Source organism: Zonotrichia leucophrys, chromosome 3 (assembly GCF_028769735.1).
Source record: "Zonotrichia leucophrys gambelii isolate GWCS_2022_RI chromosome 3, RI_Zleu_2.0, whole genome shotgun sequence".
In the NCBI taxonomy this organism is placed as follows: domain Eukaryota; kingdom Metazoa; phylum Chordata; class Aves; order Passeriformes; family Passerellidae; genus Zonotrichia; species Zonotrichia leucophrys.
In genome coordinates this window covers 98,717,370-98,744,776 of record NC_088172.1, presented here as the reverse complement: position 1 = coordinate 98,744,776, position 27,407 = coordinate 98,717,370, and the positions used below count along the sequence as shown (strand labels likewise).

The following is a 27,407-nucleotide window of genomic DNA, read 5'->3' as shown; positions in this document are numbered from 1 at the left end:
TTGTATTTCTCTGTAAACAAATAAGTATAGACATACCAAGGAAGGCAAATATAGATATATATGTACATTTTATCCTTCTCTACCATAAGAGTGGAAATGAGACTGTATGGTTGTTCAGTGCTCCTTGATAGCCTTGGAGCACAGACCAGGAAGCTTCTTCTAATAAAAGAAAATGAACTGAGGGGGTACAGACACTGTGTGAAGCAGAACTTTTTCCAGCTTCAGAGAAGAGGTAGTTTGTTAGGTGTCTATCAGCCTGACTGCAACCAAACTGTATTTGTAAACATTAATGGGAAGGAAGTAAGTTTTCTGCTTAAATTAATTGAGGGATTTGTTTGACTTTTGTTGGATGGATTGTGATGTGGTTTTGTTGTTTTTTTGATTGGTTTCTTTGAGCCAGTTTATCTGCAGTGATAAATACAACTGAACACTCAAGGGCACCATCATTCCCTTAGTGTCACTGTGTCCCATCAGAGTTGTGTTTACCTCTTGCACTGGGTGCTGTAAAAACTCAGCCTAAGACTAAACCACTTCAGCATCTCTGCAGTTGAAGAAAATGTATCTGTGGTTAGAGATTATCTTTTAGGGCATCTGAACAATGAACTTATACCTCCTGCAGTATTATTTCAAAATAAAGACATCTGCTGTAATAGCCTACATTTATTTTATCTTAGCTCTGAAATTCGTATTTGAGAACTTGTAGGCAAGATTTAAATCAAATAAAACTTGTCTCCAGTTCTCACCTAACTTAATAATTTGACTGTTAGCTTTTTTTTTTTTTTTGGTGTGTAACTAGAATATTAAATATTGGCTGTAGAGGAATGTTTCAATCTTCAGTAGTTTATCATGTAATATTTTGCTTGATAAACTCAGCATTTTTACAAAATAGTTTAGATTTTGTGAGGGAAAATGTTCAAGCTGAAAGCTCAATGTATCTTGCTAGTTATGCTTAGATATTCTATTTGGTACTCTGCAAAGGTGAAAAATGACAAAACAAAGGCAGAGAAACATCTAGTTTATTGCAAGGTAACATTCAGGAAAAGAAAGTTCTATGTAAGAATCATTTCCTAGCAAGATATAACTGAGTTAGATACCTACAAAAACCTCATGAGGAAAAACACTGCACCTATGGTTCAAAGAGACCTGTGCTATAGTATTTTCTATACAGTAGAAAATGATATGGTAATAAACTGCTACACTCCTGATGAGGTCAGTTTAATTCCAAGTTATGTGAAAGAATAACAAATTATCTAGGTGAAATAAGAACAGTTCTGTGTTCTTATGGTTAATTATGATGACTTAAGGTGAAATAAGAACAGTTCTGTGTTCTTATGGTTAATTATGATGACTTAATGGTGTGAGCTTGTTGCCAGGTGAGACACTTCATTCTGTACTTACTTGAAGCAGCCGTTCATCAAGGGGGTTTCTAAGTTGTTTGGCCTTGCGCTTAAATAAGATTTTTGTTTGACTGGTTTTTTTAAATAGCTTACAACTTAAAAAAAAGTTTAAAAAAATTAAAAAATCTTACAGCTTTCTTATTAATGTGTGCCTTTTCCCTTTGTTTTGGCAGGAAACAGTTCCCCTGCTATACCCAGCAGATCCTAACGGAGCACTGTAACGAAGTGTGGTTCTGCAAATTCTCCAACGACGGCACGAAATTAGCAACAGGATCTAAGGACACAACTGTTATTATATGGCAGGTTGATCCAGTAAGTGTGAAAATGGAATGAACTTGTCTTGCCCTTTCCTTTCAGCTTTCTCCTGCTAGGATGGTGTTGATTTTTGTAGGGCAGGCTGACATGGACTGTAGCCCTGTTACATCCCATTCCTTGGGATGTAAGTCTTGTAAATCTCATAGCAGTAGTATATTTCGTACATCTTTCCTGCTCATATGTATTGATACATAAATAAAGAGGTTGTTTGATGAATCTAAGCCTGTTTTGACTTGTAGAAGTGATGATGAAAGTATGTCCATATATTTCATAATAATTGAAGACTGGGAATAAACTTGAACATACACAGCATTTGAAGTTGCTAATGCTTGCTCTATCAGAAATAAGATCCTTATGGTTTTTTAACCACACTGTTGCAGTCTGGTGTGTGAGGTGGGAAATGAAAGGTTTCTGCAGTTCCATACTGGTATTCAGTGGAGTTTGAATCTGAGTTTCTTTTCTTTCACTTCAGGTTAGAAACCCATATAATCTGAGTGTTTTTTCCTGTTAAAATGATGGGAGGAGTTGAAGACCCTGTTCCATGTGCATAAATGTTATGTAGCTCTAGAACTAAAGCAGGGACCGTGGCTTTTTCAGGCATGAGACTGCTGTGGTTTGTCTTACTCTGGGCCAAGAGCTGCATAGCAGCAAAGCTGACTTCTGTTATTTAGTTTGGAAATTATCTGGGTTTTGTTTGTTGGTTTTGGTTTTGTTTTGGTTTGGTATTTTCTTGGAGTAATTTAGGTGAATTAAGGATCAAACATTTTTTGCTGTTAACTTGTCAATTGACTGTAGATGCACATCTTCCTTCTATATTGATGGGTTTTAATACCAAACATCTTGATTAGAACATCTTAAAGTGAATTGTTAGCTAATAGCTGCTTAGTAAAACCACATAAATGTTTTGTGAGTATTTAGACCAAGGGTTGCCAAAGAATAAAAATCTCTAAAAAACAGTTGGTGGGAAAGTGGTTTTGTAGAGTTTTATTGGTTTGTCTCCTTTTTTGGGTGCTTTTAAAAAAATTGCAGTGCTTTCAAGCAGGTGGATACTTAAATAGCATTAGGCCACATCAAGTGATTCATATTTGCCAGAACGTGCTTCTCACATTTCCTGTAGCAGTTGACAAGGTCTTTTGACCCATAAATTTAATGTGATTTTCAAGGCTTTAGGTATACAGGTATTCTAACCTGTTTGCATAAACTACACAGAAACAAACATCCAGCAATGTCTGGGCAAGTGGTGGGAGAGCCTTGTTTTAAATGAACAGTGCTTCATTTTTCCACACACACTTAACATGTGGGAGAATCCTTCATTTCTCCCTTTCTTCATTGCCCCTCTTGAAGTGTAAGGATAGTGCTCTAATGTGTTTCCTTACTTTCATATCTTGAATTTTCTAATGTGTTTTCTTACTTTCATACCTTGAATTTCTTACTCTTTTCTAAGACCCAGCCACATCTAGACTGTCTTAACCTATGCTTCTGTTGTCGTTTCCATTGCTAATTTCACAGTTCTGAGGAGGCTCAGCAGCATTAAATAGTGTCTTGAGCTGACTGGGTTTGTGTGGGCTGCATTGTGTGACTGTCAGGAAGTTTGGCAGAACCTCTGAGGAGCACAAAGGATGAGCACACTGTGCATCACCTTGTCTCACATGCATCTTTGTTAAGAGTTCTCCTTTAACAGGCTCCTTAAAAAAATCCCTTCTGCATTTTCTGAAAACTGTTGACAGCTTTTTGGTGTTTCAGCCAAGGAGCTCAGCTACTGCAGACTTGAGTTGATGCCTGAATAGTTGCTTGTCATACACGACCAAAATTTGGAATCTGTATGTTAGGGATAGAAGTGCTGAGATTTCTTTTGGTGGTGGGTGGGAGGCAAGTTGACTACATTTGGAGATATTTGCCTGAAATACCACTGCCTGCTGTTTTAGAGCATGGTATAGCAGCTTTATGGTATTTGGAGGGAAGTATGAGAGCACTATGGAAGATAGTAACAGCCCCAGAGTGCTATCATTAGAAGAGGAATATCTTATCTATCTTGTTCCTCATGAGTTTCAAATATGCTGAAGTGACAGGCTACTTTAATCCTGTTGTAAAAAAAAATAAATGTGTCGGTTCTAGACAAGCTCCAGGATGTGAGATGATGTCAGACATGACTCAATTTCCTTGAAAATCACTTTAGCTACAGACACAGCAGGGTCTAATGCAGTCCAGGAATAATGATTAGAATGGAAAAGGGGTCTTGAGGAGGTCCATTCATTTGCCCCTCTTTCCCTGCACTCTGAAGATTATTTTTAGCTCACTTTCTTTTGAGGAATTTACTTTTTCTAGCCAGCAGAACCCCCAGTGCTGCAGGCTGGCTGAGAGTCACCAAATCCCTCAGAGCTGATCCCAGGAAACAATCCTGTGTGTCACTCTTCCTCTGGTCTTTCTCTTCAGAATCAAGAAGTGCTCTGTTGATTAATACTGAAAAAAAAGAGAAGGGACAATTAGAGAAATCAAGCTAGAATTTCAAATTAGTCACGCTTTCTGAAAAAAATTGTGGAGATATAAGCATCTGCCATGCATGGAAAAAAACAGGGGAGGGTGGGTAGAGGGAGGACAATTTGATTGCCCTTTCCAAGAGGCTTCAAATAATTATTGTCAGCATTTTAACAAGCTCTGTTCTACTTGTGTATCTGCTGTTCCCAAGAATCAGTGCTAATACTGTACTGAAGCATGTTTCTGTATTTAGGAAGCCAGTGTGTGGTTGTTTCACAGTATCTAGCTGTACTATTTATTTTTACAAGCTTCTTGAAAAGTTCAAGTTCCTCTGACGAGGCAGCAGTAAAACAGTTGTAATATAGAGATGATACAAGAGGCTGCATGTGCCAAGTATGCTTCATTCACTAAATCTGGCAGAAAACAGCTTGCTGTAGGCAATGCTTCTGAAATAAGAACACCTCTCAAGGAAGACTTTAAAAATATCTTTCTGTAAATCTCCTTCCTTGAGCAGCACACACAAGATACATGCAAGTTTATAAAAATTCACTTCAAGGTTTTCCCTTGTCAGCAGCTGTGGAGGTTTTGGTTCTCTGTTTAACCAGAACAGGTTTCCAACATGTCTTTAGTTTTAAGAAAGTAACTTAATTCTGTAAAATACAGATGATAGTAGTTTCATATTTCAGTAGATGTAGAAAAACTTGACTCTACAGAAATCTTCTGTACTAAGGCAAGTGTAATGTAACGTAAAACTTTGTACTCAGTGGCATTTCTTGAGTTTTTTGTTAAAAATCACAGAATATTGGAACAAAAATACCTCTGAGCGTTCTTGTTTTGAAGGCTGAAGTTAGGAACTTTCATTTTCTGGCCCTGTAAACTCCCAAAGCTCTCATGCTGTAGATGGATGCTGTGGCAGTGTGAAATGTGGTGGGAGTTGATTTGCAGTGTCTCAAGAACACCTCTCCTGTTCCAGGACACTCACCAGCTAAAACTCCTTAAGACGTTAGAGGGTCACGCGTACGGCGTCTCCTACATTGCCTGGAGTCCAGATGACAACTACCTTGTTGCCTGTGGCCCAGATGATTGCTCTGAGCTTTGGCTCTGGAATGTACAAGTAAGTGCTGGCTGAGAGTGAAAAAAAAAAAACTTTGTGCTGCTTTTGTTTCAATATCTAAATCCCTTCCTGAAAGAAGGAATTGCTGCAGGCTTGTGCTGAGTGTAAAGAAGAGATGCTGATCTCCCTGCCCTCCTCTCAATTTGAAAAAATAATTGTGGCAGCTTGCAAATGCTCTTTGCACTTTGGACAGAACTGAAATTGGAGTTCAAGTCTAAGTGTCTGGGATTGTGCAGCAATTCTTGTGTGGGTGGTTACTATCATTTCTGAGAAGGGATGGCATAAATGCATAGGATGTCAGAGAGCTCCTGAAGAGAAGGACAGCAAATGAATCAAGAGAAGCAGAGGGCAGAAGTATCAGTTGCTCATTGATGATTTTAACAAGTAGGAAAAGTAAAAGATGCAAACTGTTCTGCTTCATGTAACCCTCCCAGTGATGTCAGTGACAGAGGCTTCAATTTATGGTTTCAGAACTTCATTTTTCCATCAGGCACTTGGGCATTTTGCCATTCCCTCCATGAATTTGAAAATCACTTTCTGCTGTTGAATTTTATGGGCACTTGAGTTGATATAAAAGCTTCTCTTGCCTCAGCTGAGAGCTGTATAGACTTCCTTGTGCTGCCTTGGACTCTGAACTAATGTAGTTTCCTAAAACAAAAACGTTGCCTTTCTTCACCCTTGGAACACTTTTCTTCTGTTTAATTGACTAAATTGGCTCAGTGAGGAGCACTGCTGACAATGCCACTCATTGGTGTTCTGTCTTGTGCAACGGTGGCTTTATAGGCATGAAAGCTAAATCTTGGCATGGAGAGCTTCAGCTCAAGGAGGAAAACATTCTAGCTACTGTGATATTCCTAACTTCTTACTAAAATATATTTTGTCACTTGTTTTGTTCTAGTTTCTCCCTGCCTTCTTTCTTTCAGTGTTTTGTTTTTTTTTTCATTTGCTAGTGCTTGTCACTCTCTTGGCTTGGTCCTATGATTTGTTATCATTCCACTCAAAATCTTTTAGCTGTCTAACACACCAACTATTCCATCTCTCTTGATTTGACAGACAAAAGAAATTGTCCCAAATCAAGTCCAAATTCACTGGATATGCTAAAGTAGTTCTGCCTTTTCATTGCATTATTCATAAGTATGTCTTGCTTTTTAATAAATATATCCACCTCCAAGCTATTCTTGTCAGATAAAATTACCAGTGCCTTTTTGGGAAAGGGTTCTGGTGTAAGGCCCTGCTGCCCTTGTTTGTTTTCCAGACTGGGGAGCTGAGGACAAAGATGAGCCAGTCTCATGAGGACAGTTTGACAAGTGTGGCCTGGAATCCTGATGGGAAGCGCTTTGTAACGGGAGGGCAGCGTGGACAGTTCTACCAGTGTGTAAGTGCTCTGGAAAGCAAAGCAAGGAATTAAAAGTTTGGCCAGTTCTTTTTTGGGTTTTGTAGATGTGTACACTAAAGATTCTGATCCTTTGCAATTCAGAGAAGCAATACGTTAATGCAGATATTTCAGCAGCACTCCTGTGTGGAGCAGTTTGAAGGGTTTGAGCATCTTTGACCTGCCTCAAGGAGGATTTGTGATCTGGATTTTTTTTCTTAGCTGCTTCAGAAAAAAACATTAATAAAAAGCAGTCTTGCCCCCAAGTGTTTTTATTCCACAGAATTTTGACTACATCTCTTAGTTTTTGCATGCGGTCTTTGCTTGGTGAAAACAGATGTGAAACCCTGATTACTTGACTAGAGCTGGTTTGGGGTGGTGGTCCACAGTTTCACCACACTCTTGATTGTTTTTCAACTGGTTCCCAGAATAATATTAATAATTTAGTATGCAGACCTCTCTGTGAAGGCCAGCTCAGTGATGGAGTGCAGGTGGCATGAGAAAGTAAGTGACAGAAAGGATTTTCTGCTTTCCAGGGTGGATTCCTACAAAAGCCCTTGCTTAAGAGAACCAACTCTTAATTTATTAGGTCCTAATTGCTTTCTGTAGCAATTGTCTGACTAGAAAGGGAAAAACATTTTTATTTGTGTCACAGCTCCTCAAAAACCTGGGACTAATGGTTGAATGTTTGTTGTTTTGGTTTTTTTTTTCCTTCTGCTTAGGATTTAGATGGTAATCTCCTTGACTCCTGGGAAGGGGTGAGAGTACAATGCCTTTGGTGCTTGAGCGATGGGAAAACTGTTCTAGCGTCGGACACACACCAGCGAATTCGGGGCTACAACTTCGAGGATCTCACAGACAGGAACATGTAACTGCCTCTCTCTTTGGTTCTGAATTCCTCTTCCTAGTGGCATTGTGGGGGACAGGATGGGAAACAAGTTGTTAAATGTTCTCAGTATTAAAAGGTGGGACAAGAATTAGTGAGCAAGTTTCAGCCAGCAGCATTTGATCAAATATTAGAAATAACTTCCTGAGCACTGGAGTAGGGTTCTGGTGGATGTTTTGGCATTTCTGTCATCAGGAGCACTTGTAGTCCTCTCAATTCTTGACATATTTTAGTAGATTCTGCCTTGAATTTAGGAGTTGAGGTCTGGAGTCCCTTTTGGCCTAACTATAAACAAATATTGCAGTCCTGGCTTATGCTGGTTTCTAGAGTCATACCTTATTTCAGATTGGGAACTGTTTTTCCCTGATCATACTGCAGAGACAGGGCATGCCTGTTGTCTTGGTGTTGCATTATTATCTGCTTATCTTGACTCTCTTGTGTTATCATTTCAGAGTACAAGAGGATCACCCTATTATGTCGTTTACTATTTCAAAAAATGGCCGTTTAGCTTTGTTAAATGTAGCAACTCAGGTGAGTTGGGCATGTTGAAAGGAAATGGAAATAACTCTGCTTGCAACTGCTACCTGTTTTTAAATATATTGATGTGAGTTGGAATGTTTGATATTAACTCGTTTGTATATTGTGTAATATGAAGGTTTTAAAATTCATAAATACAGCATGGAATTAATTCTCTGACAAGAAGGCAATCTTATTCTTGAGACCTGATTTTTTTTTTTTTTTTTTACTGATTTATAGTCAAGAGTTTTATATTGGGAAATATGTACAATTCAATATTATGTGGCTGTTGCATTGAGAAGCCAGGTGCAGCAGAACTGTGGCACTTTACATGTCTAGGGGCACAGATTTTATTTATCTATTTCTGCTTTTAAAACCTTGGATAAAAATAAGGCTTTCAGAGTAGAAGGGACCTACAGTGAAAATTTAATTTAGTAATTTGATACATCTTTATTCTTTTCACCCACTAACAGTACCGAAGTTGGCTCTAAAGTAGTGCACTTCCATCTCTAATTATTTTTTATTGTTCAGAAGAATGCTGTTAATAATACTTAATGATAAAATAACATTCTTTAAATTTCTTATTTCCAGGGAGTTCACTTATGGGACTTACAAGACAGAGTTTTAGTGAGAAAGTATCAAGGTGTTACACAAGGATTTTACACAATTCACTCGTGTTTTGGAGGTCATAATGAAGATTTCATTGCGAGTGGCAGTGAAGGTAACACCATTCTCCTTTGTGCAGAAAACTGGAACACTGTATCCTTCCTATTCCTTCATCTTAGAGATGACAGTTGCTAACAACAACATTATAAAAGCAAACCAAGTGGCTCATGAAATGAATTTGAGGCTTGCTGGGATTGTGGCATACTTCAAGAAGTAATTGTGGGCTGGCAGACAGAGTCTTCTGAGAGGATGGCAGAGGTAGAACACATTAATGACTCTTTTGTGTTCCTCCTCTACAGCAAAAGCATCTGCACAGTTTTAATTAGAAGTGGGTGGGGTGTTCTTGAGGATTTTTTTTTTGTGGTGTGATATTCTGGTTTGAATAAAATGTTCTTCTGGGGAAAAACAGCTTCATTTGCCTGTTGAAGATACAGGTGTGGTGAGGTTATTTTAATTTCCATAGAATCATTTTAATTACAGACGGAGTAGTCTCAAATTAGGCAGTTGTTGACGTAGTCTGCTAGAGTTTCTTGGTGATTAAAGGCTTTGAAGTCTGTTTTTATTCAGCTGTCTGTGGCAAGAGTAGAAATTGTTAAAAGCTTATGTGTTGAATTGGTTTGGTTTTGTCACTGGTGTGGTGCCATCACCTGCCATGGAGGTCACTTTGAATTCAGGCTTATGCAGGGCCAAGAATTACGCTTGCAATATGTAAACAAATTACTGTGACTAATGTGTAACTCACAGTTCTTAGGAAACAAGGTTGGCCAAGGCATTTCCTACTCTGTTTTTGGAAAATATGAAATATATCTAAAATAAAATCAAGTTTTACTCTCTGACTACATCCAGTGGAATTTGACTGAAGCACCTTCAGTCCTCCAGTCCAGTGTGAACCTTTTTCCATATCTGGACAAGCTTCTTTGTGTGAGACCCTAGTGCCTGAAAGTTCAGGATGTAGCCATAACTGTGTGCAGGTGTAGACACTGTGGTGTACCAGTCATTTTTGTACACCAGTTTATCGACTTTCATTGTTTAAAAACCACTGTAATTGAAACTGGAGGTAAGGAACTGATGGGTTCTTAGGTTTCAACTGTCTGAAGCTGTCACCTTTGTGCAAATGTGGCTACTGACACTATTTTAAAAAAACAAGCAAACACAAGCCTATGTGAAGGTGGTACCTCAAGTGAGCTGGTTCAGCACAGGACAAGGGAGTTACCATGTAGGAAAAAGCCTTGAGGCTTTTCCAGCAAGAAGGTCAGAGAGCAAGTTGGTTTTATAAGGGGCTGGGAGGAGGAACAGAGGAAAATTGGTTTGTTTGCTGAACCTTCAGTGACATCTGTGTGAAAGCCTTTCAGATAGATCAAAATAATTTCATTTGGTTGCTAGACCCCAATACTAAGCTCTTGTGTAATTCTAGCAATACACACTTGTACAGTAACTCTGTTTGGAATATTCCACAGACAGTCCTAAACAGGTAAAGCCACAGACTTGTTACAGGCTGCTGGTCTACAGCTGGGATTATCCCACCTCCTTCTCCCAACCCCCCATTTATTCTTCAATATGGTTGGTTATAAAGAATGACTCTTCTCTAAACAGTGCAGTAGTGTCTAACCAGTCCCCTATTCTATTTCTACCAAGTTGCTAGAAGTAATTAAAGGCTTCCCATCACAAAATAGGATGTGCAGAGTTTGTTTGCATCTGCTTCAATATGTACAAATTGATATTTTTAAATACCACACAGTGGTTGGTTGTCAAAGATAGCAATAGCTCACAGTTTGAGCCATTAAGCTTTAGTGCTCCGTCATCTGCTCTGTTTGCACTTTGTCTGGAGTGTTACAGGTTTTTAGTATTAAGATGTGTTTCATAAACTGTAGAGCTGTGATCTTATCTGGTACTCATCAACAGGAGGTGGTTATAAATATTCTTAGTACTCATGACTTTATAATGCATTTACTAATTTGCAAATACAATTATTTGAGAGGGAGAACAAAAAAATCTGCAAGTCTTCCTTTTGAATAAGATTTTAATTACAGGTATGGAGTTGTAGAGTAGTTTAGTTTCTCTTTTTACCCTTGTATTGACTTATTTGCATAAGTCAGTACCCTTGTATTGACTTATTTACATGCCAACGTTTTCCTTCAGAGTGTAGTAGAGTTGCAGGTGTTAATGGAAGGGCTTTGCCTGCGTGTGGTGGTATTTGCAGGGGTCCCAGGATGAGGGAAGAGATGAGGATCTGACTCCATGTTTCAGAAGGCTGATTTATTATTTTATGATATATATAATATTAAAACTATACTAAAAGAAAGGATTTCATCAGAAGGCTTGAAAGGAAAGGAATGGAATGATAATAAAATCTTGTGACTGATCAGAGTCTGAGACAGCTGGGCTGTGATTGGCCATTAATTAGAAACAGCTACATGAGACCAATTACAGATTTATCTGCTGCTTGGAATGCAACAAGTAGTTATTGTTGACATTTTGTTTTTGAGCCCTCTCAGCTTCTCAGGAGAAAATATCTTAAGGAAAGGATTTTTCATCAAACATGTCTGTGACACCTGCGTTCTTTTGATCCCTTTTAAAAGCAAAAGTTTGTTAGTGCCGTTCCCCACCAGAGACTGGAGTTGTAATGAGGGCAGGTGTGAGGGTGGTGCTGGGTGTGTGCAGAGCAGAGCAGTGCTGCTCAGGCTGCTGTCCCTGTGTTTGGCCCAGATCACAAGGTGTACATCTGGCACAAGCGCAGCGAGCTGCCCATCGCCGAGCTGACGGGGCACACGCGCACGGTGAACTGCGTCAGCTGGAACCCCCAGCTCCCGGCCATGATGGCCAGCGCCTCCGACGACGGCACCGTCAGGATATGGGGACCAGCGCCTTTCGTAGACAACCAGGATATTGAAGGTAAAAAAAACAAAGAAAAAAAAGCCTGGCTGAAAAATTAGTCACTGCTTTGTTTGGTTTTTTCTAGTGTGTGACTGGTGGTTTTTATCTGAGCTGCTCGTTTTGTGTGCAGCCAATATTTCCAAGATTGTTCTAACACGGCCCTGTAGAAAACTGAGAGAACATGGCCCTGTGGTGTCACTAAGAGCCTAGAATTATGTTAACTTATTTATGTAGATTATATTAACTTATTTATCCATAAAAACCTTGCTTTCAATGCTTAGGTTTAGTAATATACAATGTTATTAAAATTTAAACAGTGCATTCTAACCACACTGCAAATTGAGTAATGGTATTGGAATGGTTACAAAAGGAATTTACAACAGAATTTAGACAGAGTGTAAAGTTTTACCCTAGAGAACCTGTACAAAATTGCATCTTTACTAACCATCAGTAACCACATGTGTCCAGGGGAAAGAGAGACAATGCTCATTTTTTTGCTGCCAAAATGCACCCAGGTGTTCCCAGCCCTTCTTGCCTCCCCCATTGTTAAGGAGGTGACTGCTGGGGAATTGCTGTGCACTTTATGTGCTTCTGTCATTACGTATGCAACCTTGCAGTAAGAATTTACAGGAGACATTAAAATGATATATGGATATCCTATTGCCACAGAACCTCATGGATGTGACACCAAGGGGAACCTGGGCAAAGTAATCAAAGAGAAATCCATTAAGTGCTGGTAGATAAGTAAACACCTCTAGTTCAGAATGTCCCTTAGGTAAAAATGGCTGAAAGTTGGAAGGATGTTAGGAGGAAGAGTTACCTCTTCTCCCTGCTCCAGTGCTTTGATACATGTGCTTCTAGTCCTGGACCAGGTGGACCAGCCTGGCTAATCTGTAGGACCTGGAGTGCCCCCATAAGGAGTCAGAGGCTGTCCTCCAGCTGGTTTTACTCATGGCTTTGTTGTTTGGTTTTCTCCAGTGAGCTGCTTGCTCACTCTTTCTTAGTTCCTCTAGAAAATGAACCAGTAAGTGCCATCAAAACCAAACCAACCACAAATGGATTTCTCACAGCAGTGCTTTCACAAGAGTTGTAGGTGCACAGAATAATACCTAACCACTCTAGGAATCCTAAATGGGTGACAAGACAGCTCTGTCCTTAGCACAGTCCCCATGAACTTGTATGTGAATTTGTTATGTCTTTTTGGACCAGGTGCTTTATGAGTACCCACACCTAACATGCTAAAATAATTTCTAGATTGTTGTGAATAATTTTATCTAAAATAAGTGATTTTAAGCATGGAATTTAGCTACGGTATAAGATCCATTAACTAGTGCATGTTCAGTTAAAATTTATGTAAATAGACATGTTAATTTATGTAAATTAATGTATTAATTACCTTATGATAGAAATATGAACTGTTGCTAAGATCTTCAAGCTGTGATTTCTTTCTCTCTCTCTATGTTTTTGTTTTTGCTCAGAGGAATGCAGTAGCATGGATAGTTGATGGCGAATTTGGAGCAGACGACTTCAGTTTAACTTAATTAGTCGTATTTTAAATGGCTTGGGATTTGGTGCAAACAAACATGATTGATAGCTGGACAGACATGCTCGTCATGAAAAAAGAACCATTTCTGAAGCCCAGTTGGGGCCAAACATTTACCACCTTTGCTTCATAGTAACCAGTCGAGATGAAGCACGTCTTTAGAACTTTGTTGGACACCGTGTTGAAATTACCCCCCCATCGGTTGTGAAGAACTGTGCTACATTCAGGCTAACCATTGAACTCAGTATATATATTTTTCCCTCCTGCCTTTTTGTCTGGCAGGCTACTGTTCTTGTTGCTCTTCTGTGTAATGAAGTTTAAATGCTTGTTTGGAACACTTTATTTAACAGTTTAGAAGGCTTGATAGAAAGAGTGCTTTAGTCTGAAGAGTATACATTGGATAGGAAAGTATTTCCTTCTCTTGTTTCTCAAGTCTCTCTCCGCCTTACTTAGCTTGAGATCTTTGCAGCTTGGTTCATGGATTCTAGCCTTGCCCGTTGCGCAGTATATCTATCAATTGAGAGGATAAACCAATGAACTATGTCAAAAGCACTCTCAGTATCACATTTGACAAAAAGTTTTGTACTTTTCACATAGCTCGTTGCCCTGCAAAGGGGTTAACAGCACAATTTTTTAAAAATAAATTATTTATAGGATTAAAATGACTTCATTTGTATACATTTGGAATTAAAACAATGCAAGAAGTGTCGTGAAACACGGTATCACTGATGCTTTTCTGGAGTGGCCTGAGACCCAATCAGAAGCAGTGGCTGGAAGGAGATTTGTGTAGGCAGTAAAGCTTGTTTCAGATGGAGGAATTCACTGTCCATCTTATCAGTTAAGCTGTATTAGCCAGGAGAAAAAAGCATTCAGACTGCACCACCAGTCTAAGAGCTGAAACAAGAAGAGGTCTTTTGGTGTTTTTAATTACAGAAATATATGCAACAATGCTGGTGTAAAAGGTAGACTACACTTTGAGGGAAGAATGTGTTGAAAGAGTCCTTTCTTCACAAAGTCAACACTTTGTATAAGTAATTTACGTACAAATCATAATTAAACACTTGTATTATGATGGAGATTTTTTCTTTATTTGATAAACAGGGGTGGACAGATTTTGTTGTTGAGAATATACTTTTAAGTTTTCAGATTTCAATGCCTCTCCCAGACCTTGTTGCAAGCTGGTGCTGTGAACATCTTGACACATCTAGGAGTAGTTCCACTAATGTCCCATATTAAGAGAAAGCAAACATTTATAGTTTAATTATTTATTCTTTTTGACATAAACAGATGGCCTGGCATCTCTGTGCTTCTGCACTATACACACATCCATTATGGGATGGCACTGGATTCCCTTTTGCCACCTTGGGTGGAAAGGTAGTGTTGGTACTGCTGCAAAGTAAAGGAGGAGCAGGGAAGGGCGTGCCACCAGTCCTGTGAGCAGAAGTGTGGACTTCATCCTTTCCTGAGATAATGATTTAGTGTCCTTATTAGTCACGTGTGGAAGAAGGGGGGGGAAGGTTTGCTGGGATTCCTGGGAAGAGAGGTGTAGCCACTCTGAATGGGAGTGTGGTGTTTCCCAGAAAAACAAAGGTTAGCAGGATAGACTTTTTTTTTCCTTATAGATTCCAGCCATCCAGTGGTGTGTTTGTCTTGCCTTGTGTGCAAACTTAAGCATGAGTTAAGATTCTGATACTGTGGTTGAAACCAGCCCCAAATCTGACCTATGAGTCTTCTAATACCTCCAAAACCAGGTAGGAACTTAAATGTTCAGCCTTAAAACTAAGGTGAATGCTTTGGTAGCAATTACTGTTTCACAGCACTGAAAATACATGTGTCAACTTAAGATTATACATCAGTTCCTTCTTCCTTTAATCAGTTCTGGAGGAAGCTCTTTATTTCCCTTCCTAGTTCAAAAAGTGCAAGATGAGTCAGGCCTGTGGCCTTAATGTTGCAGGAAAACAGACAAGTTCCCATGGTCAAATTTGAGTCAGCTAAACCTTGGGGTTTAAGGACAAATTAATTCCTTAAATTGTAAACAGTAAACTGTAAAATGTTTTACATGTTCAAAAACATGGTACAATTCATAAGCAATGCCAGCATGTGAATCTTTGGAAGTTACTCTAGTATTGTCTTACTCTGGAACTTAGGTTTTCAAACCAACCATTGTATAGGGAGAGTAAGGAGAAGAATGGTTTTGATGTCTGTTAATATCTCCTGCAGTGGTCTGTCACTACATACTCATGGAAATAAAGCGGGAATTGAGGCAGGGGGTGAAGGCTGGATCAAATCTCAAGTGTAGATTTCAAGTTTTATTTGCACTTCAGGCATTTCCAGTGTGGTGGCCATAACTGACCAGGGTGAGATCCCTTCCCTGCTGCAGCTGGGGGAAGGTGTGGGCTGATGCCTGCTTTCCACAGCAGTGCAGTTAGGAATTTCAATGTAGGACCTCTGCAAAAACACTGCCCCTCTCTTCTGGCCTTGGACTGTCCCTCTGAGGTGTTTAGGAGCTGAGTTAGGGAGCAGCACGTGTGGGACTCTCTCCCTTGGTGTCCTGGTGCAGCCATGGCATGGAAAGCTCCAAGCAGGTGGCACTGCTTCCAGAGTGTCTCAGTGCCAGCCTGCTGGCAGGCAGGACAGAAAGGGGAGATTCATCTTCACTTTGCCACACTACTCAGTCCCACAGCAGCTGCCATTAGAGATGTAGCAATGAGGACCATCCCAACTGGAGATGAAAGACCAACCTAAATTATTTCCAACACTATGTGGATTGAAAAGTACCAATACTTTTTGTGCACAGACAATAAAATGAGACTGGGGTGGGGTGGGGAGGGGGAAACCCAAATTAGTTTGCTCATTTGCAACACTTTGATTTCCATGTGCTTAAAAATGTTCATAGGCTGGAGTGTAAGGCTGGAACAAGTGCACACCCACAATAAATGACTGTATTTCCAGTCAGCAGGCCCGTGGTTTTAGAGAAGAAAATACTGTAAGTGTGTACTCATTTTGTAACTTTCTCTGGTCACCTGTTGGCTTCAAATATTCACAGTAGCCCCAGGTTATTATCAAGGCAGATCTCAAAAAGAAATGCTGAAGCATTTTATTATCTGAATGTTCTTTAGCTGTTCAGGTAAGTAATTTTCAAGGCACAATGGGACACAAAAGGGAAAATGGTAGCTCTGTTCATGTTTTGGAGGGGAGGGAAGTGGGGGAAATGACACCTTTGTTTTTCAATTCCCTCTGTCTTTTCTGAAGTTCTCCAACTTTAAAGTTAACTTCTCTTTATGATTGGAGCAAAGATGCAAGCTAGAAATCTGCCCAGATCTTGCCAGTTACTTCTCAACTTGGCTTCAACCAGGTAATGTTTAATAAAACTGTCTGCTGTTGGGAGTTGGTGTCTAGTTGTGTATTTTTACACTGCTAAGTGATACTCCCACCCAAAATCAGTTCTGGAAGTTTCCTTAGCAGGAAGCCAGGACTTGTACAATTAGCTGTAGCTCGAGGGGATATGTTGTAGATCCAAATGGGGAGGGAGGTAGAGAAAAAAGAATGGGCATAAAAAGCAGGATTTACTGACCAACAAATAAACTACTGTAACTCAAGGGGGAGGAGGAAAAATGCACTTTCAATAGTTTGTCCATATTTTTAGCTACAAAATACACTTGTATCTAATTTCTTTTTGAGACAACTATTAAGAGGAACACCCATCCCATAAATGGCTAATCCTCCTTTTGCCCTCCTCCTGTCTTTTCCACATTGGCTTGAGTCCATTTTCAGCTGCCATACTTGATTTTTGAAAACTGCTACTTTTTAACAATGTCTAGAAAGCAAAATCATTAACTATGACACTTTTTTTAAACAGGGTGGACTTAATTGAAGTGTGCAGTGTTGAACTACTGCTGCAGTAGCTGCCTCTAGTTGAAATAAACTGTAGCCAAGTTTTCTGTCTATTCATCCAGATAATCTGGATTCAGTCAAACATCTGTGAGAGTGTTCCTCCATCTGGTGTGAGTGTGTGTGTGCATGTGTTCCACAAACAGACAGAGAACCAAATGTTCTAGGTACTTGTCATGTTTTATTGCATCCTTTAAGTCGTGTGTATGTGAAGTGTCCTTTGACCAGAAGGTTTTGGTTAATATCAGTATATTTTTATAAATTTGAAATTCATTGTGCCCCATCTTTTTTTTCATAAACATTTTGCATTCTTAGGGTATATGTGCTAGATTTGGAACTTAACATTTTTAGGCACAGATGGAAAAAGTTATTGGCTCCTTGAAAACATATGGGACAAAATGGATCCTCAAAGCATGTATGTACTTACAAACCAAGCTGTAGAGATCAAGAAAAGAACTTTATTGTTGATCTCAAGATTTCTAAATTGTCAAGATTTATATGGAGTTGTGGTGGAACTAGTTAACACTTAGAGCTTTTGGTATGTAATGACTATTTGCTATGGACTGATATTAAATGTTTCAAAGGATTGCGTTCTTAAACTTTCTGGATTTTTGTTACTCTCAGATATTATTAAGTAGTTAAAAATTTCTTTGCTATATTACATTAAAAACATAAGAACTTTGGGTCTCGTATTTATTTTCACTTGTTTTACTAATTATTTACAGAACACCGTTTTAACTTTTTTATTTTATAAATGTGTAGTATTTTAAACATATCTTTAAAAATTGTTCAATTGGAACTACATTAACTTCTGATTTGTTTTTATTAGGGTTTTTAAAAAAAAATACACTTTTTCCATGTCGGTGCACAGCACTTAACAGAAATGTTTGTATTCCCTTTCTTTCAATTCAATAAACAATAAATAACTGGAATGAATAGTTCTTAGTTTCCCTAACTTCACTTATATGACTGACTTGGATGTTAATTTCCTGATCAATAATTGTAGATTTCTTCCATATTATTTCACTTCCTTGCTAGGAAAATGAATTTGTGGCAGTGTAGCTGCAGCTGAGTCCCTCAGTGCTGTCCAGGCTCTGCTGTCTGCCTCTCATGCCCCTCACCTTGTGTTTGTGCTGTACTTTGGCACTCGGCCTGCCCCTGTCCCAGGCTCTGTGAAATCCAGCACTCCCTAATGCTGCAGCCTGCTTCAGTACCTCACTGTGCTTGTTGGAGGTGATCTCTGAGTTTTGTGGGGGTTTTTTGGTACTTCATAGTAAGAGGTGCTGCTAAATTACTTGGATCTCCTGCTTTTGTGTTCCCTCCAACTTGTCCCTCCTCCCTGTGCCTTAAACCAGAGCATCATCTTTGTCCTGCATTTTTATTCAGCTCTAGCTTATGTTGTGGTAAAAAGTTGTGCCTAATTTCCACTCCCTGTAGCTTTTCTAAACTCAAACCTTTTGTTGATTTGCATCCAATTTTTCAATTCTTTTAACTTACATATTGATTAGCAGTCTTCACTCCCTCTGGTAGCACCTTTGTATTAACTTTGTTCTCTCCCTTGCAGTGTAGGCAGCACACAGGTAATTATGGCCAGGAGAGGGGATGTGCCTCATTGCTCTGCCTGTCCTCCTTTGTGCCACTTGCCTGGGCAGCTGGCATTACAGGAGGGTTCTTGGGTTGCAGACCCACTTCAGCCATAAATTATTCACACAGCAGATGAAGGGAGTTACTGACAAACCCAGCTAAAAAATCTGTGCTTCATCTGCTCTCCTGTCTGCCTTCAATGGGTTAGAAGAGTGCAAAAAAACAGGTATATGAGTTCTATGGGCCTGGGACTTTTCAGCATTTGTAACATTGAAGTCCTGTGAGTTTGGGATTTGATATTTTTGGGGGTTATTTTAAAATCTGTTTTGGTTTTTTAATGTGTCTTTTGGGTTTTTGTTTGCTTTTTAAAATAATTCAGATTATTTCAAAGAAATTCCACAATGAACCTGAGAGTAGATGTGCATTTCTTAATCAGCTTAAATCCAAATTCTGCCTGAGAAGAGCCATTCCTTACACCTTGTGTCTGCTCCCTGTGTGCCTCACCTGTGCCAGGGCTGTCACCTCATCCCAGAAGGGTGGCAGTGCCAGTTGTCTCCTCACTTTTAAAGAACTGTAATGCTCTGAAGGGTTTGTATGGCTGTTCCTGCCAGAGCTGTGCTGGTCACTGTCCTGGTAATAATGCCCAGCCCAGATTGTCCTGCTGCTCCCTCCACTGCCCATCACACCCTTTACTTAAAGGCATCAATTCTTTTGGCACTGGTACAACAAAATCCCAGAGAGCTTCTTGTGAGAAGGAATTGGGATAAAGCTCTGACATTCCTGAACTGATAAAGATTTGCCTTCTTGGGCTTATCAGGGTTTCTGGTTGATTGTTAACCTGCATGTGGAATTGTTCTTAGGACTGCTGCTCACACCACTGATTTACCATGTTCTGTAATACAGAACCATTTCAGAAAATCAAACCAGTCATTTACTAGATTGAGAAGGCAAGTGTATTCTTTAAAAAACAGGTTCAATAACCAACAGTCTGTAAATAATTAATAAAAACATGCAATTCTACACATTTTAACTAACCCCCCAAATGCAAAATTCTTCACTGTGTTCTGTAATCTCTCTGAAAACTGATGCAAGATGATCATCTTTGCAAGCTGGCTGGGCTGTAGATTGTGGGTGAGGAAAAGGGCTCAGTAACATCAGTTAAAAGTTGGAATCCCTGCAGGACTGATTTATTTTCACTGATTAGGAGTTTTCTGTCAATCATAGCTAATGGTGCCTCACAAAGTTATACCTGAATACCTCAAGTCCAAAGGGAAATAGTCTGAGTGAATAGGAAGGAATCTGTATTTGACCTCACACCAATTTAGTGATAGTCAGATGAATTTTTTTTTAAAAATCAATCTCAAGTTTCTTATTGTCTTGAATTCTGTATGGTAAGCTTGGGTTTAAATTACCCTGTTCTCTGTTGAAAAATAGGGAGTTTTGAATTTTTGTCTTACCACCATAAAAATTTCTGTGCTCTCTGGGTCTCGCAGCATGACATAACTGCAGTATCCCTATTTCCAGCTAATTAATCATGGTTTTAGCTATTACAAATACATTTTTTCTGAAGATCTCTTTTGAAGCAGGCACTGACCCTGTACAGTAAGAAGGGTTCAACATTACCAGTGTAATTATTCAGCAGAATTGCAGTGTCTCTGAAACCTGCTGCTGAGGTTTGTACAAGTCTTACAATCAGCTCTTGGATATAAATGAACACAGAACTTATTCATCACATTTTTAGAATAAGATACCAAGCTGCTGGATTGAGTAATGGACTTACAATTAAATGAGGGTAATGCTCATGTTCCTCAGTGTGAAACAAGTTTAGTGAACTGCATCTATTGTCAGCAGCACAGCAAGGACTGACTTAGGCTCTTTCTTCCAACACCCAAAATATGTGTAGTAGGTTTTTTCATACACAAATAAAGTAATTGAATTGCATACCATAATCTGCTAAAAAACTTACTGACTTTCTACTCTTCTGAAGTTTTATTTGCTCTCCTTTCTGCAGACCTACCTCCTGTCAGAGTTTTGGCTTTGCAGGGCAGTACTTTCTGTAGTTTGATGTTGTGCTGTCAGGTAGTCAGTGTCATCCAGCTGGGGCAGCTGTTTCCTTAGTTATTTTTTTAATGAGCACAATTTTCATCATTCATCTTTAACACAGCTTAACTTGGACTCCACCCATCAGAAATTTAAAGCCAAACTTCTTCTAGAACAAACACTGAACACAAGGTTATCTCCAGCAATAAAGCATCAGTGATGCCTTTTCATGGCTAGCCCTGAAAACAACTTGACTTCAGCCGTACGCTGAAACCCCAAGTAGTTAAAAAAGCTCATAAATTTCCAGATGGAATTACAGAAGTGTATTTTTTAAAGTGTTTTAATTGTTGTGTTTGTTCCAAGAGACCTGTTTGCAAGCACATATAAAAAACTTGAAGACAGTTGTTGGACAGTGAGGGTACAAACTCAGGTTTATCCACTTGTCACTGATGCAAAGAGAACTTGCTGGTATCACTGAAGCAGTCACATCAGAACTGGAGGGAGGGAGTGGGGTTATGGGTTACCAGCCCATTTCCCTGAGCTACACAGGCTCTTGTTTCACCCCACTGGCTGTGCAAACAGCAGCTTCAGGGAGTAGCAACTGCAGATTGTCTTTTGCTCTGTAACCAACTCCACCCCAGTGCAATATGACCTTTACTTTATCTGGATGTCCATGATGCACTTCAATGACAAAATAGGAGTTGAAGGGGAAAAGCAAGTATTAATCATGTTTATCTGCACTCTTACACACAAGTGTGATATCCACCAAAGGGATCTTAATCCATCCAAATGCAAGACTTCATATAGATTGCTGCAGCAGAGTGGGGAAAGGGAGGAAAATACCACTTTTATTCCATTGATTTTTGTCTGGAAAGAATACCAACACAAAGATGCAAGCTGTGCTCCTGTTCCACTTTGAAATCTGTTCCAAGTGCTCCTTCAAATTAGGCTCTGATAGGACAGCTTGGCAGCCAAAGTCTCATCCTGACAGCTCTCAGCAAGAATCAGATATCACTGCTGCACTTGAATGTGCTCTGGAACAACCATCATTACGAGTTTCCCTTATCACCATTCAATTCCTATGAGGTCACTTCTGTAAGCAAGGATTTCATCTTACAGAAGCAGCAGCTCCAGAAGTTTGGCTTGTAAAGGAACAAAAACAACTGCTACACAGATCCAATGCCTTTTGAAAATATTTTATGTTAAAAATACAGAAAAATATTTCTTGTTCAAAGAGGAAAAATATACTGCATGACGACACTGATCTAGGTGTGTTCGGGAGGTGTCTGTGGCTCCACCACCAGTCCCTGGAGTGATGACCCCATTTGGCAGCTAATGGTTCTTTCAACTTCTCAATCATTTATCAAAGCCAGAATCATACTGTGACAAAACAGAAAACATGACACCAGTGGATTACTGAAGCTTGTGCAAGCAGGAGCAGCTCTCAGTGTCACTGAGAGAACCTGCAATAGAAAGTCAGGGCAGCCCTGCTGTGTGCTGTGCTCATGGAGCCAAGGCTGCAGAATCAATGCTGCTCTGCCACCCTGGAGTAAGCAGCCTTATCACACAACACATCTCTGCAACTCAGCCAGATCAACTTCATTTTTTAAAAACAGAACTGGTAAAATAAACTTGGTGCTCAGGAGTATTTCCTTTCTGAACAGGCCACTTACTGTAGGTGCTGAAAGCATGAAGCTCTGTATGTAGTACTTGTGGTTTTGATTTTAAGGAATAGCCTGAGTTTCCAAACAGTGTTTGATCAGAATGAATAAAGGCACATAGTGAGCCCAGAGATAGCTGTCAAAATGTATTAGCAAGGCTTAGCAGGATGCAAAAAGCTAAGACATGAATACCAGCAATTACACCAGTGGAAGAGAGGAGATAAAAATAGCTGGCAGACAATCCCTTTGTTGCTTGGGAGCAATTTTTGAAACTAACCTGTAAAGGTACATGAAGAAACAGAGCAGATGAAAGCCCAGCTTAATCATGGCTTCTTTCATGTGTGATTTCAGTTGTCCTCGGTTATGGATCTCTGTGGGATCAAACACTCCCATGTTTCCACTTGGCACCATAATGTACCTGAAAGTTAAAGAATAAAAAAAAAAACAAAAAACAAAAGCCAAACAAACAAAAACAAACAAAAAAATTAGGAAAAAAAAGCCCACAACAAAACCCAAAAAATGTTAGGGAGTGTCAGGGCAAGAGGCAGGGGAAAGCTTGCCAATAAAGGACTTTCATCTGAAGAGCTGTTTCACAATTCAAGGTAAGGGAGTTCTGGATATTGCAGCTATCTCTACCAGTACAACCCACAAATAATAAGAGAACAAGAAGTACTAAAAACATCAGCCCAGCTTCCCAAGTATAAGTGAGAGATTCCAGGTAACAGCCAATTCCAGCTCATTTAATTGCTGTTCACAGTTGTCATGAGGAAAACACCCACCCACACTGGAAAGATGCATTAGATGAAGGGACTGGAAAATCATCTAATTTAACTAAGAATCAATAATTTCTTTAGCAAAAAACCCCACAGAGAAAGTGACAAACTCCAGTGGTCACACAGATGGCAAAAGCCAAGGCCCTGTGTGTGACTGCTGCTCTGCCCCAGCCTCCCTGGGACCCCCCAGCACAGAGAGAGGCTGGCAGGGTGAGCTGGGCACAGCTGAACATGTCGAGTTCTGCTGTGGGAGCCCACATGAGCACAAGAGCTGAGTGAAGCCAAGGGGAACGGAAGCCAAGGAAGCACGAAACCAAATGTTTGTGTCCTGTGACAAGTGAGCCAGCAGCATGTGCTCCTGTCACTAGAATTTCTCAAGGGAGCACATGAATTCTCACTCCAGCTGAGCTCAGGCTACAACTTCACTCAGATGTTATACAGCCTCCACCTTCCTGCAATCAGACTCCTTCCATGCAGGAATTTAACTCTCTAACCACTTTTAGAAGGGAAAGCAAGTGCCTATTTTGAAAATTAATAGAAGTACACAGTATGAAGCAGCAAGGTGGTAACCAGCACAAGAAATTTTTGACAGTGGCACATCTCAGCCTTTTCTAAATGAAACAACAAACCCTAAACCTGCCAGCAGATCCTAAACCAAGTATTGGTCAGAGCTGTACACAGAGAGGGGCAAACAAAACCAGGCAGAACCATGCCCTGTGTGTGTGTATTTAGGCAACATTTATTTATTAAGCATAAAGTTATATTGTCTCATGTTTCCCCAGCTTAGAAACATTTGGAGGCTTTGCTGGCAGTTCTGCAGGAAACAAGGGTGCTATTTATCAATATTTAAATAGCACAGTTATTTTGCCCAACCAGGTTATCAGTAGAGATCCTCAACTTTGTTGTAATGAGAGCTGTGAAACTTTTTGTTTGATTCTACCAGCAACTCAACCCATCCCTGCAGAGTTAGCCCTGGCAGGTTCAGGCAAAGCAGAGTTACAGCCAGCTTTCCATACCTGCACATTTAACATGGGGCTCTTCCCTCAGTACAGTGACTGCAGATAATTTGTGACAAATCCACATCCAGTTTCCATCAGCTAAACCCCTGTGAAGGGTCAGTTCTGCACACACCACATTATGTGAAAAGAGATTGTTCAGAGAAAAGGAACATGGTCTGAAGTGACAGTCCCAGTGCTGCCACATGGAAACCCCAGTGGTAACTAACCCATTTCCAGGGGTGGCAGCCCAGTGGACAAAGAGCAGGAACACTGACAGCTGTGCCAGGGTGAAAGGCTGCAAATATTCCCAAATGGAAGGTTCCTTCCATTCCAAACCTGCCAAATGCAAACCTGCAGGATGGGGGGCCAAAAGCAGTGCAGGTGAGGGGAAGGCACAAGTCAGTAAATGAAGGAGGGTGCAGGGGAAACATCACAGCCCATGGTTTTACAACATATCAGGAATGGCATGAAAACATTATTAACTCTGGTTTCAGTACTATTTCATAATCCCAATTAATCTGCTATCATTTCCTGTCAGTTTGGGAATGACCCACAAATGGAGATTTCTGGGCACTAAAGAGAATGCAAGCAAAGGCCAAAAGTTTCATGTCCTTGACCCTGTTGGGTTTTTTATCACAAGAAATTGTGTCAGTTTGATCAGTGAAGACTGTTAGCAACTGAAACATCTCAGCATGACATATTGTTCATCTTTGTGCTACACTTAAAGCTAAACTAGCAACAAAGAAACCCCACAAACCATTCAGCATTTACCTGTATATATTCCACGTGGCCACTGGCAGGTTGAGGAGAAAGATGAACCAGTGCAATGAAATGAGCATTAATACAGTGACAACAGCATGGCCAATCACCTCAGGCACCACCCACTGCAAAAAAAGGGGAGAGAGGAAAGAGTTACAGCACAACTGTAAATTCCTTGATGAAAAAGATCCTCAAAATCTATTTGGGATTACAGTCTGATTATAAAATCTGAACAGCTGGCAGCAGAGGCATGGGTTCCATCACAGTGTGGACAAATGAAAACCTTCAGGCAGGTTCCACACAAGTGAGCAGAAATCAAGCCTGAGATGTTGTAACAGAGATGCTTTTTCCAAGCATCACAAACATTTCTGGAGAGCAGCACAGTCTGAACACAGCTATTCTACACAAGCATTCAACTGAGAAAGCAGAAAGAGCTCATGTGAAATCACTGCAGAGAGGAGTGGGTTTGGGGATTCAGATAATTAAAACCTGCACCAACAGCCCCAGGCTTGGAACAGATAAGAAAGGGGATCAATATAAAAACTGGCATCATTAAACTGGGTCAGCCCCTGGCAATTCCACATTCTTGGACTGACAGGATCCTGTGCCATTCTCTCTCACATTAAGAAAAAAATACTTTTAAATCAAAGTGAATACACATATGGGTAGGCCACAGTGATTTAATCCTAAGAGTTTTAAGCACATTAATTTAAAATGGTACTTTGGTAATGGAATTTACTGAAAGATGGACATCCAAAAAAAAGACAAGCAGGCTGAAATAAGAGACACATGCAAAATACTGCCAGTCAAGGTACCCATCACACCCCAGTTATTTACAAAGCTCAGGGGAAGGATGTGGTTTTCTCAAACCACAGCAAATGCAAAGAAGAGCAATTTACTTTATTGAGCTTGGAGCAGCATGATCTAGCATTGATGTAGTCACATTCCAGATCTGATAGCGTGATTATCTGAGGTTCAGGATAAGGAAACACATTATGGTAATTCAGAATTCACAAAGCTTTAATTTTATCCAATAAACTGGGGACAACCCTCTGCTCTCAGCATCCACTGCCTTGCTCTGTCAAAGGCATTTTTCAATTAGTCACAACTCACTCGTAATTTAGATAGAAGGTTTGGATATATTTTATCATCAGGCCAAGTGATTTTATTATGTATTCCCAAGGGCAACTGTTGCACAAGTGCTAAAGTTCAGTTCAGCCCTTAAATAGACCAGGCAGGCAAACTTGCAGTATCAAAATTGTTGATACAATTGTATAATCAAACAGTATTTTGAGTATCAAAATTGTTACTCTAACCCTTGTACAATTGTATAACCAAACAGTGCTTTTAGTATCAAAACTGTTACTACAAGTCTTGTAAAACTGTATAATCAAACAATATAATATAATATAATATAATACAATATAATATAATCAAATGATCCTGCAGTTCTGTGACACTGGCAAATGCTGTTTGATACTTTTAGTATCAAAATTGTTACTACAGCCCTTGAAACCAAAACTTAATGGGCAGGAGAAGCTGCTAATGCACTTTTAAACTCTCCTCACACAACTGTGCAGTTTTAAGCAGCGAATCTACTTTTTTCCCCCTAACATTTACAACAATATTGAATTAATTAATGCTTTGCTAGGAAATAAGAGGGTAACTTTCATTACTGAGTGAACTTTCAGACTGAAATATGAATGTTTCAGACAGAAGAGTCCTCTTAAAAAAGGCTTCGGATGCACATGTGCCCCTCACCATGCTCATGTAGAGCTCACGGTTCTTTTCTCCAAGGAAATGAACACTAAGACATCTTTTTCCTATCCCTAAAAAACGGGTAAAGTCTATTCATTTTTCAACAACTTATCCTTCTAGGAGGAATTTTTTTTTAATTGCTTTTGTTAGAAGAACTGGGCAGTCCCTGAAAAAAAATCTCAGCGGGACTGAAAGAACGCGCAAGAAAAAGCAAAAAAAATTTAAAAAAAAAAAAGAAAAAAGAAAGCCAGTTCTCGTTTATTGAGAAAAGCAAGGAAAAAAGGTGAATATGTGCAAGATTGCGGACCAACCCCTAACAAAAGAACATTGAAACGCAGCTCGGAGCACACAGAGCCAGCACAGCATTGAAAACCCCGCTGGCCGCGCTTCCAGGCCCGCGCAGCTCCCTCAGCATCGCTCGCTCCCTCAGCCGTGCCCGTGTCCCCTCAGCCCCTCCCGTGTCCCCTCAGCAGCCGCGGCCGTGTCCCCTCAGCCCTTCCCGTGTCCCCTCAGCGGCCGCGGCCCCGCGCAGCGAGCCCGGCCCGGCAGCCGAGCCCGCGCCAGCCCCGCCCCGCCGCCCTCAGCCCCCCGCCGCCTCAGCGGGCCCGGCCCGGTTCCCCTCGCTGCCCAGGCCGCGCCCGCCGCAGGAACAGGATACGAAGTAGACGGAGAGGAAGATGAGGGCGCAGCAGTCGATCAGCGAGAAGATGAAGACCACCGACTCCATCCCGCCGCCGCCGCCGCCGCCGCGCCCGCCGCGCTCGGGCCCTCCCGGCCGCCGTAGG

At 40.3% G+C, this 27,407-nt stretch overlaps 2 protein-coding genes across 3 annotated transcripts in view; one reads left to right on the top strand and one right to left on the bottom strand.

Moving 5' to 3' along the window:
- Positions 1-13,824, top strand: part of WDR26 (WD repeat domain 26) — a 27,601-nt gene extending 13,777 nt beyond the window's left edge. Inside the window, exons 7-14 of the mRNA XM_064709473.1 lie at positions 1,571-1,709; positions 5,161-5,301; positions 6,557-6,676; positions 7,396-7,541; positions 8,012-8,090; positions 8,667-8,796; positions 11,448-11,633; positions 13,094-13,824. Coding sequence (XP_064565543.1) covers positions 1,571-1,709; positions 5,161-5,301; positions 6,557-6,676; positions 7,396-7,541; positions 8,012-8,090; positions 8,667-8,796; positions 11,448-11,633; positions 13,094-13,119 — 967 coding nt within the window. The 3' untranslated portion in view covers positions 13,120-13,824. The remainder of the gene's footprint in view (positions 1-1,570; positions 1,710-5,160; positions 5,302-6,556; positions 6,677-7,395; positions 7,542-8,011; positions 8,091-8,666; positions 8,797-11,447; positions 11,634-13,093) is intronic.
- CNIH4 (cornichon family member 4) lies at positions 4,076-27,407 on the bottom strand. Of its 2 annotated transcripts, none has more exons than XM_064709476.1 (5): positions 27,281-27,407; positions 25,764-25,832; positions 24,877-24,989; positions 22,612-22,752; positions 4,076-4,172 (listed from the first exon to the last, which is right to left on the bottom strand). In XM_064709476.1, exons 1-5 carry the CDS (start codon positions 27,347-27,349, stop codon positions 4,148-4,150), a joined length of 417 nt encoding a protein of 138 aa, XP_064565546.1. In that variant the 5' UTR covers positions 27,350-27,407; the 3' UTR covers positions 4,076-4,147. The 2 variants fall into 2 exon arrangements, with proteins under 2 accessions (XP_064565546.1, XP_064565545.1); XM_064709475.1 differs by lacking the exon at positions 4,076-4,172 and adding an exon at positions 20,982-22,053.